Here is a 15,904-nt window from a genome sequence, read left to right as displayed (position 1 = left end):
GGGCAAGTTTCTGAAAGTTAGCCTAGTAATTAGTTACAGTTACTCCTTTCAAAAAGTAATGAATGTTCAAAGTGGCTTTTATTTTGGTGTTTCCTGTGGCTCAGTGTTGATCACTTTATCGGTGGATCACTAAAGCACAAGAAACAGGTTTCAAACGGTTGACGACAGCTCACCAATTTTCCACGAGGGAAACGTTGTCCATATTCAGTGAACTTGGCCCTGAATGCGCCACCACTGCGTGGGCTGATCGTGTTATGGCCACGCCCACTACGTCTTTTGACCAATGATGTAAACTGTATATACATCCATCATGGTATAATCCCCTCATGTTGTTGCTAGTTTCACATTAAGTAAAGAGTCAAAAGGCTACTGAAATGGAACTAATTGTAAACGTCCCACACGGAAAAAACCTATAGGTTTTAATATAGGTTTGAATATATGTGACATACATAAAATTGGCCGTTTTCATATATAGCTATGCATATATGCTAATATATATATATATGGTGCATATATGAACAGATAATTGCATATAGGTTTCATAATGCGCATATATCCTCATGAGGATATATACTGTATATATGCGCATATATGAAACCTAACATGTGACAAAAAAAAAAAAAAAAAAAAACGTGTTTGAGCTCATTCGTCACATTTCAACTCTGAGTTTTCAGCAGCTCCAGTAAAACTAAACTTCTGAGATGGTTTCCTCTAAAGAGCTGCTGAGGTCGAAGTTGAAAAAGTAGGCTACAAAGTCAAAGAAATGTACGTTTTTTTCCCCCACCACATTAAATATCTCACGACCCCTGACCCCTGTGTCCTGTGACCCCTTTGAAGACGAACTGACCCCCAGTGTGGAAACCAGTGGACTGTTTATAAATTGGTTAAAATTAGCTCCATCTCTGCCTACACCAGTGTCAACAGTCTAATAATATCATGTATAATGTTATTTATTACTCACAAGGGCCTTTTTCCTTTTCGCCCATATGTTGTATTTTTTTTACATTTGGTGCTTTTACTAGAGAGAGTTTGAATTCTTCTTCCAACACTGATTATAATAAAACATATATAGTTTAATGTTCTTCCTTTAATCTCACTTTAATTAATGATCAATCTTTATCACTTTAATGTCATATAAACTGGTTCACACAGCAGTGACGGAGACCAGACTCTTTCATTGTTTTTATTGTTGAATCTGTGGGTGAAACATGGCAACGTGTGATGTGTGGTGTTTGGGTGAAGTCTCAGGTGAAATGGGATTGACAGGTGATCCGAGGGCTGTGATTGGCTGTTTTACTCCTGCTCCTTGTCCTCTCCGTGGGTGATAACGTAACACAGGTTCTTGTAATCCAGGTTTCCAGCAACGTCCAGGGGAAAGTTTGTGAACATCTGGTTGACCTGTAGGAGGAGAGAGGGAGGGAGGAGGAGAGAGTCAACACGGAGACTGATGGTGAAGGAATAAACTGAAATGAAAAAAGATTAGGTGCCACCCCAGCTCTAGGGTCTGCAGCCTGGAACTGAATCTCTGTGGTTTCTCTTAAGTTTCATTACAGCGTCTCTGTTCACGGTTTCAGATGAGATGTTCAGTTGCATCAGAGTTTGACTGACGTTTCCTGCTGCTGCTTCACATTAAAAGTCTTCCACCGGTGAAACAGCGGAAGGCTTTAATTGTGAAGCTGCCACAGGAAGTGGACTAGGTTTATCATAGATATTCAAACTTGATGTTCTTCAATAAAAATCTATGTATGTACTGTATGTATGTGTGTAGGCTATCTATCTATCTATCTATCTATCTATCTATCTATCTATCTATCTATCTATCTATCTATCTATCTATCTATCTATCTATCTATCTATCTATCTATCTATCTATCTATCTATCTATCTATCTATCTATCTATCTATTGTAAGAGAGTGAGAACCAGGTTACCATGACCTGTACCAAAGCCCCACATATCAGTCTACTTTACAACAGGAAAACATCTGGTACTGCTGGCATAGGCCAAAGTACACCCCACACACACACACACACACACACACACACACACACACACACACAGACAATGATGTAACACCCACTCACATTTTGTTCAATGTCCCGGATAAATGAAATTGAGAAATGTTTCTGCCATAACACTATCATTAAAATACATCAGTGACATGCTTGTGTTACCTCTTCCTCTGTGAACTTGTCTGCCTGAGACATGAGGTGGTATTTGATACTGTGGAGGAAGGAAAGTCATAGATTGTTACTTTTTCCAATATTTTTCCTGAAAATATCATGCTTGATTTTTTGTATCTGCCTTATTATCATTTTTTTCAGCGTTGCTCTAAAGACGTATTGGCACAGGTGTATGAGCTGCTTCAGTCTCAGGCTCCTGGTGTTGATCGGGTTGGTTCACTATCATACTGGAAGATGTTTTCAAAAACTAAAGGATCAACTTAGGAAATTTCATAGTCTCCGTGGATAGATCCCACCAATTTACCCCCTTACTGAACCTTACTTAATGAACCAACATCAGATCAAATTTTGTTACTGTAATACTTTTGCTTTATGACCAGATACCAGATACCAGATACGATCTTTGTCTCTGTTTACTGCTAATTCATGCTAATCTGTCCTGAAATAGGAAACATATTATCACAGTGAGCATGTTACCAAACACATCTAAGGCTGCAGGCCTTTTGTTAAGATTTTTAAAATACTTACTCGTCCCCTTTTAGGGCGCCTGTTCCCTCAGGGTCGAAGATCTTAAAAGCATTGAGAATAGTTTCCTCAGGATCGGTACCTAAAAAAATAATGTTGTTTGAGTCAATCAATCAATCAATCAATCAATCAATCAATCAATCAATCAATCAATCAATCAATCAATCAATCAATCAATGAGTGTCACCTATCCACTGTTCCTGTGTAGCCTGACTCACCTTTGAGCTTCTCTCCAAACATAGCGAGGAAGATGGTGAAGTTGATTGGACCTGGAGCTTCTTTCATCATCTCATCCAGCTCATCATTGCCGACATTGAGACGTCCTGCACAAAAAGCAGACAAAACAGCAACTCACTGAGAAAACATAGCTCACCGTACAGTTATAGCTGCACCTAACTGGTTATAGTTTCAGTCTTTAGGGAGCTGAGTCTGTTTTCAGAAAGCTGCATTGATTTCAACTCTGGCAGAAAAAACAGCATGTAGGCTACAAGATTTATAACAGCACAGTGTATGTGTGTGTGTCTCACCTAAAGCAGCATACGTGTCTCTCAGGTCGCCCTTGTCGATAAAACCATCTCTGTTCTGGTCCATGATGGTGAAAGCCTGCAGTGAAAGACACACATACTCATTTTTCATTAAAAAACATCTCAACCTATTTGGTGTGTAGTGTGTTTTTATTTCAGTCAAACACTGCAGCAGTTAATTTCTCCTATTAACACACCTGCAGCCTGTCACCTGATGTCTGTACTACTTTTTTATCACCATCATTAGCCTGTAATGCCTATAATATCTGTTGCATAGAGATCTTATCTTACTTTATTATGAAATGAAATAGGCGTACTGAGTGATCTAACTTGCTAAAATAGCTTTGATGAAATAATTTGTAATAAAACAATAATAACGAGATGACAGTCACAGCTGTCAGCTGTTGTCTCACCTCCTTGAACTCCTGGATCTGAGCCTGCTCAAACATGCTGAACACATTGGAGCTGGCCTCCGCCGTCTTCTTCTTTGCCTTCTTTGGTGACTGATGGGAGAAAGAAAAAGACAGAATTACTTTTGAATTAAACTACAACTTATTGTCCTAAATGTTTTAAGTGTGATGTTTGGTGTGTATGGGATGTTATAGTTTTATTTCCTTTGGCCTTTAACAGTAATTTAAGAGGAAACTTCCAGGGAAGTTAAGAGAGCAAATGACTCTTCATGTAATGAGTAAATATAATAAACACAAGAGTGAGGGCTCAATATTTCCCTTTTAAATGTCATGTAGTAGAAATATGTGTGTTTAGCTTGTTGTGTAGCTCTGTATGGACACACAATGAGGATGAAACAGTGAAAAATCAATGTTCCAACAAATGCCCAGTTTGATTAAAAAACATCCAGTCCAATCTGGAAACACCGTTCACAGACATTTAGCTTCATCATATTCATTTGTCTTGGTAGAATCCTTGAGAATATGTAAGACACAGCAACTTGAAAAATAACATGTGGAAATGGGGGAAAAAAACAAGCAAGAGGTTGATCAAGCACTTTAAATATTTACCCATGTCCTCTGTCTTCTGATACGTCCAACAAAACCTTTGTCTAATTTCCCTGATAAAAAATGTGTGCTACACTAACTTGACTTTTACATCCTCATGTACGCGCTGTAGAGGTTGAAGGTCAAGACATTAAAAAACTGGATCAGGGAGGAGGTTAAGTACTGTAGGCGCCCCATCTGTTGAGGCTATAAAGTCCTCGCTGCAGACGGCCCCGGTTCGAATCCCGCATAGGGCAGCCCTTTCCTGCATGTCATTCCCCCTCTCTCTGCCTCCCCATTTCCTGTCTCTCTCAACTGTACTATTTAATAAAGAATATATTATAGAATATATAAATATATAACATAAAAAATATACTAAAAAAAAAAACTGGATCAGTTTCTTCCAAGGAAGAGAAAAGACCTGAACAGAGACGCTGAGGAGAACAGGAACAGGCAGGAGGATGTGAAGTGGTCTTACCATGGCGAGGAGTTTCTCAACAACACGTCCTGGACTTTTCCTGAGAGACAACTTTTTTCCATCTCTCCACAGTTATATAGACCCAACCAAATCAGCCACCTGGGCTAAGTTTAGACAAAGGGGGGTGGATCAATATCTCAGGTATTCCTGCCATATAGAGACGGGACACTTCACACCCACCTTCATCATCCATAAAACTTCTATTGTTACCCGTTGCAGTGACAGGGGGAGCTGTCAGCGCAGGACGGGTATGGGCCACGGACAAATGCTCATACCTGGAGCTTCATTCAGGCTAATCATAGCTCAGTAGCAGCAACAATTGCTCCATAATGAAATAAAACTCCTCAGTGTTAGAACGGGCCTCACACATAAGAGTGACCTTTAGAGGCAAATAAATGGTTTTGTTTAAGGTTTAAATCTGTCTAGTAGAAAAATGTTTTGCCACTTTCGAGCTTTTTTGCGTGTGTGTAAGCTAATGAATCACAGCAGCTCAGGACAATTGTAAAGCATATATTTATTTAATTCGGTGTAATGTGTGAATCAGCATGTGTTCAACCTAATCTAACTCTGTTTTACTTTTTATGTTTGTTTTGTTTTGTTTTTTGGCAAAATCAGTCGACAATGTGAATTGGCGGCGCAGCTGTACTTCCAACTTGTGGCCGCGCAACCTTGAAACTTTTGGAGACACATTTTTTGGATGACTGATATGTCATCTAAAACAGGTGTATATTTTCATATCCATATATAGTGTATATGGTTTGTATGTAGCCTGCCGTATGTGTGTGTGTGTGTGTGTGTGTGTGTCCCATGTATGCACAATGATAAAAATGAGAGTGTGTAATGACCGAGAGATGACAACAGCCCGCACACATGTTTGTTCAAGTATTAGATTTCATTGAATCTGACACAGAGTGCAACACTACATAGGCTAGTAAAACTAACTGTTTCCAGTGTAGCGTATCATCTCAACAGTAGTTTGACACCAGTTAAATGGGGCTTTAAGTGGTTTTTATGCTGCAGTACTGGTAGTGACCACAGTCTCTGAACAAGCTAAACTAAACTGGAAAAGAGCACAACATCAGTCACATCACATGGGCTATTCTGCCTGTGTGATGTTTTTGAGTCACACACCATCAGTAGAAACAGTAGATGAACTATTTTTGGTTTGATTATTGAAATAGTTCACTACAAATGTTCATGACACCATAGGCTGATTCAGTGTAGAAGAAGCTAAGGGTACAGATCTCACAGGACAAACTTTCTGATGTAATTAATATTACTGAATTCCTCATTAAACCATCAAACATCAAAACATTGTGTTAATAATGTTGGGGGAAAAAAATCAGGGGTTTCCTCATCTTGTTTGGTATATAAGTCTGTTCTTGGTAATTGACCCAAAAACATCACACTGATCCCAGAGGGAAACAGATTCCTCAGCCTGCTCTCTTTTCCCCATCTGTTTCTGCTTTGTCATTTTGGGTTTGATTGTGTTTTTATGTCTCTTTAAATGTCTCACAAAACTATATCATTACTTATATGGTCTTTGTTTTTCACGTTAGATCATAACTTTTTTATCTTCAGGTTTTACCAAACTAGGACTGTATGCTTTGATTTTGTTTCAGTAAGTAAATCTATGTGGTATAGCAGAGATGGACGGACTTTGGGTATAGTCAGTAAAGTCATAAGTTAAAAAAAAAAAAAAAAAAAAAAACTAAAGTAGGCTACACAACTCAAATAAACATGGCCTACTTTTATCTGTCCACCCCTGGCTTTGACTCTTTTTTTCCCCAATATAACTTGATTTAACAATTAGGTTATTGTTTTTAACATATCACAATATAAAAAAAACAGCACAAACTACAACAAAAAATGTAGGCTAATATGTGTGCGTGTGATAAGCAAATTTCATAATTTAAATATAAAAGGCCTACATATAGCCTACATGACTTGAAATCATAAAAAAAAATAGATTTTTGTCAATGACATCATTTTCATGTATTTCTGAAAGACCTTTCATTCTGTAAATATAATGAAATAATTTCTGTGTAGGAGCATCACGGGAGGAGACGTCATGACGGTGTGCGGATACGTCACATTACGTCACATTACGTTATATGGCCGAACACAGCAGCAGCACGGGCCCGAACCGGACCGGTACCGCGTTAAACAGCACGTTCACCACCACCCGTGACCTGTCGCCTTTTATTTTCGCGGGGCGGAATCTCCGTGCTTCCGGTGCCGAGTTACCGGCTGGGTGTGTTCGTGCGGCCCCTCCCTCCCGGTTGTTGTTGTTGTACTTACCGACAGTCGCGCGCCGTGGCTCGTGCTGTCGTCCCCTGGTCCGTTGGCTCGTCGCGCGCATGCAGCAGAATGGCTCGAGCGGCGGGTCCAACAACGGGTCCAACGGTCCTAACGGTCCTGACGGCTCCAACGGCTCCAGCGGCCGGGAGCGGCAGCCGCTGTCCTTCAGCCCGCTGCCCGCCGCCGCCACGACGCGGGTGAGACGCTTCATCCAGGAGAGGCGGACGCTGCCGCTGCCCAGGGTGATGGTGGTTTTCTCGGCCGCGGGGGACACCGAGAAACCGAGCGATGCCATGTCCAGCTCGGACTCTGCGGAGGACGAGTTCCGAAAGCCGGCGTCGCCCTCGCCGAGCCTCGCCCTCAGCAAGCCGCTCCAGTCCCCGCTGAGGACCCAGGAGCAGGAGGTGGGTAGGCCGCTAAAACACAAAACCAACTCTAACACAGGCTAACACACCGAGAAACACAGAGTAGACACAGCTAACAGGCGGTACTACTAGGTAAATATCAGATTTACTACTGGCTAAATGACAGCTGTCATCTACTAGTGTATTACACATTACAAATATTACACTATCACTATTACAAATACAGAGATTAGGTAACTTACACATGAACAGCAAGTTTGAGTCTCTGCTTCAGTTTCCACAGAACTAATGCAATTATAGGATACAAATTATAAACAAATAAACTATATCATACTAGATAGGGGTGAAGCATAATAACAATGTCCCCATTCATAAGGCGCATTATTATTACTGTCTGGGCTGAGTATGAAAATGATGAGAGTGGTAAAGTTACGTTGTGGCCTTCATGGTCACCAGGTGTCAAACCATCTGAACACCTGAGACTCAGAGAGGGACTGACACCGTCAAACAGCTCTTGTCCACCATCATCATCCCCAAACAAGTCTTCATCCTCAGAGACTTCACATAACACCTCACTAAAACATTTTATATTGTTATTTTCATCCTTTAATTGATCAACCTTGTAGATTGGAGGTTGTGATTATCGATTGTCTCTAAAATGGACTGAAGGCAGGAAGGATGTACTCTAATGTCTTATGTATAACAGTGTATTGTTGAAAGCACCTCAGAATAGCAACGAGTAAATGTCACATATTTCAGTTATTGTTGGGTTTGGTGGTCAAACTGTCCGGACCCTGTCATAAGGCTGTGTCACCTGACTTGTGTTAATAATGAGCGAGCATGTGATGTGCCAGTTTGGGACCATGCAGCCCGCTGAAGGGTCTAAACATGGCTACAGAGGAATAATCCTCTTATGGTCCTCTATGGTCCGACTGTAAAGTCACAGCTGATCAGACACTTGGAGTGACACATTTCTCCTCACACATCTACTGGACGCACGCCATCTAACAACAACAACAACAACACAGTCCTCGCTGTTTATATAAACAATCAGCATATTTCCATAGAGGTCATGGGATGGAGGAGAGATTGTTTTATTCAACTACTATAACATAATGTAGTTAAATAAGAGCTGTTGGTTGTAGTGCTGCCACAAAGCTGCAGCTTGTCTATAATGTTATTGAAGATTGTTATGTTAATTAAGTGTTGGACAGACTACTGTGTGTGTGTGCATTTGTTATTAAGTTATTTAAGATTAGGCTACATTGTAATAAAACGCAACTGTTTGACATACATAAGAAATATGCTGACTCATCACAAGTTAATGGCTGGGATGACAAAAAGTTCAGGTCTCATGAGAGATTTCCCTGCTACTCACCAACATCATTTTTCATTTTACTGAACAAATTTTGTTTGTCGTCCTCTAGAGTTCATAGGTCAAATCCTCCTGAATCGTCCTGAACCTCTGATTAACAATAAACAGAAAACCTGTAGTTGTAACATAAGTAAGTAAGTAACACAAGTGTTTGTAGTAAAATGTGTTTCTCTATCTCTGAGTTTTCCAGTTGTTTTCAATCCACTCAGCTGTTCTTTCTTAATGCTTTGTGACATGATCATAGTGTTGTGCGGTTGTCGACTGCATTTCTTGTAATTTACCGGTTTTATTTCTTTCTTTCTTTTCTCTTATAGTTCCCGGAGGTCATCTCTCTGAACGTCGGCGGCACGTACTTCACCACTCGTCTGTCCACGCTGCGGCGATACGAGGACACCATGCTGGCGGCCATGTTCAGCGGGCGTCACTACATCCCACGTGACGCTGAGGGGAGATACTTCATCGACCGGGATGGAACGTATTTTGGGTGAGCTTGGAGAAATATCAGACATGAAGATTAGAAATACCCGGGAGGGGAAGATTGTGTGTGAGAATAGGAAGATTTCTAAAATGAAATTTGTTTCTAAAATAACACTTTGCGATATAAAAGTGGCTCTAAAGCTGCAGAGGGGAAATCTTCATAATCTGCTATGGAAACAGCTTGTATCCCCGGCTTCTGCTAGTGCTATAAACTGATTTATATATTTAGCACTGGGCTGCTGCTTTTGCAAAATTAGTTTCTTATCTTATCTTTGGCTTCTCTGGCACAGCGTTACAAACCAAAATACAGGGCAGTTGACAGCACAGGATGATGATGAGAGCAAGCAGCTGGGACACAGCAGTGTCACATGTTGTGATTTAAAATATATTGAAAATACAGTACAATAAAATAAAATGGAGACTGAGCAAGGATTATAATCTGGAAATAAAACTTTGGGCTTCCCTGTCATTTTGCTGGCTGTTTTTACAGTTCACTGCAATTTTATCTTTTTCTTACCTTTTGATTTCTGTGGTAGATTAGCCTACTATTGAAACTAAAATCCTTTTCAGCATTTTTACACACCCTCTCAGAGTTTGTCTACCAACATTGATCTTTCTGCAGATATGTATTTTTTTTTCCGTATATAGCCGGTATTCTGTGTTCATGACATTTCCCCGAAAATGTTTAAAACTCACACCAGTTTCCTAAAGCTGCAGAGCAATAACAAAATCTCCTGCTCTTGCGTCTCCCTCTAGCAAAAGGTCAGCCGAAGCCACATCATCAGCATACTTAGTGGGTGTTGCATTTTAAATTCATGAGTACCAGTATATGAAAATCAGAACAAAGGGCTTTAGTTACACAACAACAGTGTGGCTTAGCATTGTGAATGCGAACAACAAACAGTCAGTCAACAAGACAAACCGGTTAGCTTAACCCTCCTGTTGTCCTCGGGTCAAATTTGACCCATTTCCAAATGTTTATGTGTCAGAAATCTACTTTACATGTAACATTGAACTTTGGAGGGAGGGAATGGTGGATCTCACTCTTTTTATGTCACTTCACTATTGAGCATAAAAGTCCAAAAGAATGTGTGAAAGTGGTGGTTATGAGCTGAAAGATGAACGTTTTGAAGAGGGCAAACTTTTCATGGAGGACAGGAAGAAGGTTAAAACAGGGCAGTGATAAAAATGGTAATGATATTAAGTTATAAATGAACTGACATTTTCCAGACTTGCTTATAAATAATAAACAGGACAGGGCACAGTGTGTACAGTCGGTGTCAGTGAGGACGGTTATTACAACCTGAACTGACTGAGAGCCCATCAGAGTGATCACAGTTCATCCTGAGGATGTGAAGCTCTGTGGCTGAGACACAAATAACGTCGGCCTCATGGTGGCGCTAGATGGACAGTGAAGTGTTTCAACCGGTGTCGGTGGGATTCATCCGCCCGGGGGGGGGAAGGCCATAATGTCTGTGCTTGAACCTCATAAGTTATTTCAGTCTGGACCAAAGTGGATCAGCATCAGCGTCTCTGGGGCGGCGCTGCTAGCATGGCTAAAAGGGAAAAGGCAAATTGCTTTAAATATGAATGTAATAACAAGCAGAGTGGAGATGTATGACTTATGTAAGAAGAAGTGGGTTAGGGTAATTTCAGTTCTGTGTGAAGGTCCCAGCGCGTGTCCGTGCGAGGAGGTGCGCATTAAAGATTTAAACACAATGAGATAACGGGATGAGATGGAAGACGTTGGACTATATAAAGTCATATAAAAACCTTCAGAGGACGCCGGGCGGCTGCAGCAGCACAGGCGCTCTGAAGAGGCCGTTTAATTTGGGATATTAATGCTGGGCCTCGCTGGAAAATGAATCTTCTTTTTTCCACTGCTGGTTTGTTGGACACTGCAGCAGTTTTTTTTTTCCTCTGAATTTTTCTGCATCTGTTTCATCCTCTGCGTTCGCAGGCCCTCCAGCTTCTGCTGCAGAGAAGCAGAGTCAAAATCAATTTATTGGTCAAGTAAACCAAGTACAAGGCTGTCGAGTGGAGATGTCAGTTCAAGTACAGACCTCCAGCCAAATAAAGATAAGCAGACATAAATATATAGCTGCAGTGCACATGCAAGAAGGTACGAACATATTTATAATTTATAGTATATCACAACTTTGTGCAGCAGGCTGGATATTAAGGTAGTGATTTAATAACTTTGCTCAACTGCAGAGGAGTTGAAGAGGGTTGATAACAAAAAAAAACCTGACTTTAACACCAGGCTGGATACCGCACTTGTTTTTGCAAAGTAATGTGAGGAACTAAAGAAAATCTGAACTGGTTTAGTGAGTACAGGTAACATCAGCTGGGAATGTGGACGGACCGCAGGTGGACATGAAGCTGAAATTCAAAACCAAGGCAAAGTCATCAAGAGGAAAGTCAGAGAAGTTATGGTTTAATGTCTTGACATAGTCAGATCACTCCCCTCTCATGATTGACTTGAAAGAACACAGGCTGTGGATGATGTGGATAAAATCCTGTTTCACTGTTTGTGTTGTTTTATGTGTCAGTGCAGATACAAGAAGTGTCAGGGAATCGGTTTGACAGATGTTTGTTCAGAGACAGAGTCAGCAGGCAGGATCAGACAACTCAGGACTAAACTAATACACTGATTCAACAACTGTGTGAAAAATCAAATTGTCATAAGGCAGTCTCTTGCATATAGAGTGTTTTGTGAAAAATGAAACAAACGCGGCAAATTAAAATAATTAGGAACATGGCTGTAAAGAATGTCGATGTGAGGCTGAAAGATACCACAGATACTACAGGGAGATTTCTGATGCATAGAGTTTAATAGGTTGGAAACAAAAAACTCAAAACTCAGTTTGACATGAGGTGTCAGATTGGACTGATATATCTAACTTCACCACTAGGTGTCTCCACACATTTAATACCAAGTTGATCATGTTGCATTATTGTCCAAGATCTGTTGCAAATGCAACGAAGGTTGGATTTATCACCTTGACACCAGCCACAAACCATCAGCAACCCTGTCAGCCAATCAGAAAGTGAATTATCGGTAGCAACCCTGTTAATAAAAGTGAATCTATTAAGTGTTTTGCTGCAGCAGTGATGAGTAAGTTGTGTCAAGATTTGCTTCCTGTTTACAGACTCATGAGTGTGAAACAATTAATCACCACTGTTCTGTTTTTATCAGCTCCTCCGGTCGTCAGGAGGAGGAATCATAAAGGAGGAACACGGTTTTGTGTGGACATGTTGTAAGTCACACTGTTTTCCGTCCAAAGGGACATCCTGAACTTCCTGCGAGAGGGCGAGCTGCCCCACAGGGACAGAGTGAGAGCGGTGCACAGAGAAGCCGAGTACTACGCCCTCGGCCCGCTGCTGGACAGCCTGGAGGAGATTCAGCCGCTGACGGGGGAGAAAGTCCGACAGGCTTTCCTCGACCTGCTGCCCTACTACAAAGGTAACTCAGAGGACGACGGCTCGTAGTATTTATGACCCGGGGGGAAATATCACAGAGTCTGAATCTGACAGCAGCATCAAAACTTAATCCATTTACACGACTGTGCACTAAAGCAGAAGTCTGTTGCATCGGGTCTTGTAACTTCAGACTGTGTTTGGTCACAATGACTCATTTTAAAGTGCAGCAGATTATCTATTAGTTTCTGTTTGTGTTGTTCACATGGAGGTACAGACAGCTGTCAAGTAATGATGAACGATAACTTATTTTCTCCACCAAAACCCATCACAGATAACTTCCTGCTTCTTAATACCAATGATAACCAATAACATTTTTATTATACACAACTGAGGCGAAGATAGTGAGTAAAGATGAATTTAACATTATAGCTTTGCCTCTGACTTAAGACAATAATACAACCAACATCACTATTTTAATCACAACAAAAACATGAACATTTATGACTGACTTCAAAAATTAATATTTATTATTGTTTCAAATCAACTTAGGGGGCAAAGAGACTGAAAATGAGCAAAATTAAGGCAATGTTGGCTAACTATAATTGCTCTCGTTATGTCATTATCGGATTTATCTGTGTATTTTGGCTGATAATTATCTGTACCGATGGTTATTGTACATCCCTGCTGTCAAGAAAAAGAGGATTGTCTAGTTCAAGAGCTTTTATGGATGTTTATTTGCAGTGGACTTCAGAGATAATAATATTCTCAGCAGATGTAAGTCACTGAATTTTAAAGCAGGTGCTTCATGTCTGTTTGTTCAGACTCCACTGAGTTATGAGTCAGACGCAGAGGACGGGCTCAGGATGCTTTTTGTCTTCAGAAACCATCTCCCTGTTGTTGTTGTTTTTTAGAGCACCTGTATTTACCTCAGTGCAGTGTATTTACCTCACAGTTTGAAAGCCTCTGCAACGTCCTCACTGCAAACCGCTGCACATTAACAATGTCCTACTGATCACAAATCAATACTTTATCAGGATTACCCCCGACTGCTGCGCTCAACACCTGCAGTCCTCGCACAAACCAGTGCTGAGAGTGTAACAGTGCATGTAATCGATCCAAGGATTATTGTTTGGTACATGATGAATCAATAAACCCTCTGAGTACACAGCGTCAACATGAACTCGGTGTTTCGAGTCCCAGGTGGAAAACTTTGGCCGTGTGTCAGCTGTTTACATACGCTGGAGGAGCCACTGATGTCTTTTATAGTTTCCTAGTAAATTGTACATTAAACAAAATGCATGTGACACATTTGGAGCTGTGCACTGTTTACGATGCTGCAGTGAACAAAGAGTGTTGGCAGGTTCTGTGTTATTTTCATCCAATCTTACTCATCTTTCAGCAAAGATCAAATTGAGCCCTTGTTTGCAGAAAAGGCAGAAACGGGTCCGACAGGCAGCTTCATCATTATTCTAAACCTTTTTCATCTCCCAGTTAAAGTTTAACCACCGACACTAATGAGATGCAAAGGATCGACTGTGCTCTGTCCATGCTAGCTGTAAAGTTTCTTTACCTTTCAGGCGGGATGGGCCAGTCAGTTGTTCTACACATTCATTCATCTCTATTTAACCTGGTTTTATGTCTCTTTACTAAAGACCTTATCATATTTAATTTAGTTTTTTTTTTTTGCTAAATCCCTCTTTGTTTTACTGAACCTCCACAGCTGCTCAACAAGGAAACGGATGCAGTATTCAGTGTTTCCTCAGACTGCTGAAGTCTCTTATTAGATTCAGATCAACTTTGGAATATATTTGCAGTTTTGCACACTGTACGAGGACTGAAAGAGACTGCACCTGTCCCTCAGTACTTTGTAAACATGTGATTGAATAAGCGATGAATGTTAAGGAGGAAGAAGGAAGAAGGAAATTATCACAGCAACCAAAAACCTGACGAGACAGACCTTTAAAAATAGTGAACTGACAGGGCTCCAGACTAACTTTTTTTAATAGGAGCAAGTGACCCTTAACTTAAAACTTTAGGAGCGCAAGCAGAAGTTCAGGGGCACATACTGTAAATATTCACATTTCCTTTACATTCATGATCCTCCTGACTCCTGTAATGGCAGAGTCCAGATTCTTTGAGTCATCCTGACTGAATTCTTAAATATGTTTTACATTTGTTGAAATGGGATCAATAAAAGTATCTGTTCTCCTTTCAGACAATCTGGAGCGCATCGTGGAGATCGCCAAACTGAGAGCCATGCAGAAAAAGGCCCGGTTCGCCAAGCTGAAGATCTGCGTCTACAAGGAGGAGATGCCGATCACGCCGTACGAGCGCCCCCTCTTTAACTCTCTGCGCTTCGAGCGCTCGGACAGCGAGGCCAAGCTCTTCGAGCATCACTGCGAGGTGGACGTTTCCTTCGGACCCTGGGAGGCGGTGGCGGACGTTTACGACCTGCTGCACTGCATCATCAGCGACCTGGCGGAGCGCGGCATCACGGCCGAGCAGCAGTGCATCGGCGTCTGCGACAAGCACCTCATCAACCACTACTACTGCAAGAGACCCATCTATGAGTTCAAGATCACGTGGTGGTGAGGCCGCAGGGAGACGGTCGTGGCCGATGGGACCAAAGCGCCAAAGGATGGGTGGTCCATTTTTTATACAACTCAGCCAATATTGGTTTTTGTATTGACGTTGCCAATATTTTGTGCTGATGTCTTAAAATGGGACCCTTTAAATCCTGCTCCAGTTTATAAACACTCTGTGTTCCCCCACAATTTTTTATTTATTTTTTGCTGTCCTGTCGCAGTCAGAAACGCTATAAAGCAAACGAATAACCCTCAGTCGGTAGTTTATTAGCTCCACCTACCTGAAACTAATGCAGTCCTTAAATAAACCCTCCCACTGGGAAGGTTGTAATGTTCAGGTTTAGTTGAAACGGTTCCAGAGGTGTTGACTCAACTGTGTGATCATGTTATAGTTTGTAGGTTGTGGCGCTGCTAAACTGCATTGTATTTTAAAGTGTGTTACGTTGTGTAGCCCACTCCCATTGATATCAAGTGGGAGAACTAAGTAACAGAAATGTCTCAGTGCAAGTCAACAACGCCACAAACCTCTGCGTCGATCATACAGGTGAATTAACTCAAACAGTTTCAACTGAACCTGAGCAGCCGGAGCTCAGTCAGTGTCCCTCTAATAATAAACTGAGTGGTTATGTTGTCGTCAGTTATAAATGTACAGCGGTCTGCAGTGGTGCATTCTG

At 41.2% G+C, this 15,904-nt stretch overlaps 2 protein-coding genes across 2 annotated transcripts; one reads left to right on the top strand and one right to left on the bottom strand.

The window, feature by feature from the left end:
• Positions 1–1,180: 1,180 nt before the first annotated feature.
• Positions 1,181–4,753, bottom strand: myl10 (myosin, light chain 10, regulatory). The gene is made up of 7 exons (XM_085798216.1): positions 4,705–4,753; positions 3,645–3,734; positions 3,235–3,310; positions 2,926–3,030; positions 2,711–2,789; positions 2,174–2,222; positions 1,181–1,398 (listed from the first exon to the last, which is right to left on the bottom strand). Exons 1-7 carry the CDS (start codon positions 4,705–4,707, stop codon positions 1,294–1,296), a joined length of 507 nt encoding a protein of 168 aa, XP_085654342.1. The 5' UTR covers positions 4,708–4,753; the 3' UTR covers positions 1,181–1,293.
• A 2,087-nt stretch (positions 4,754–6,840) lies between these two features.
• Positions 6,841–15,237, top strand: kctd7 (potassium channel tetramerization domain containing 7). Its single transcript, XM_085798203.1, has 4 exons — positions 6,841–7,409; positions 9,060–9,229; positions 12,510–12,688; positions 14,861–15,237. Exons 1-4 carry the CDS (start codon positions 7,065–7,067, stop codon positions 15,235–15,237), a joined length of 1,071 nt encoding a protein of 356 aa, XP_085654329.1. The 5' UTR covers positions 6,841–7,064.
• Positions 15,238–15,904: the final 667 nt, after the last annotated feature.

This window comes from Trachurus japonicus, chromosome 14 (assembly GCF_045865225.1).
Source record: "Trachurus japonicus isolate A0001 chromosome 14, Traja_1.0".
Lineage (NCBI taxonomy): Eukaryota > Metazoa > Chordata > Actinopteri > Carangiformes > Carangidae > Trachurus > Trachurus japonicus.
This window is presented reverse-complemented; position numbering and strand designations above follow the sequence as displayed.

Excerpts from the sequence above, each read along its gene's own strand:
- myl10 (XM_085798216.1), bottom strand. Across the intron at positions 3,311-3,644 it reads AGATCCAGGAGTTCAAGGAG|GCTTTCACCATCATGGACCA; the intron begins GTGAGACAACAG and ends CTTTCACTGCAG. Across the intron at positions 2,790-2,925 it reads GTTTGGAGAGAAGCTCAAAG|GTACCGATCCTGAGGAAACT; the intron begins GTGAGTCAGGCT and ends TTATTTTTTTAG.
- kctd7 (XM_085798203.1), top strand. The coding sequence starts at position 7,065 with ATGCAGCAGAATGGCTCGAGCGGCGGGTCCAACAACGGGTCCAACGGT. Across the intron at positions 9,230-12,509 it reads CGGGATGGAACGTATTTTGG|GGACATCCTGAACTTCCTGC; the intron begins GTGAGCTTGGAG and ends TTCCGTCCAAAG. Across the intron at positions 12,689-14,860 it reads CCTGCTGCCCTACTACAAAG|ACAATCTGGAGCGCATCGTG; the intron begins GTAACTCAGAGG and ends TTCTCCTTTCAG.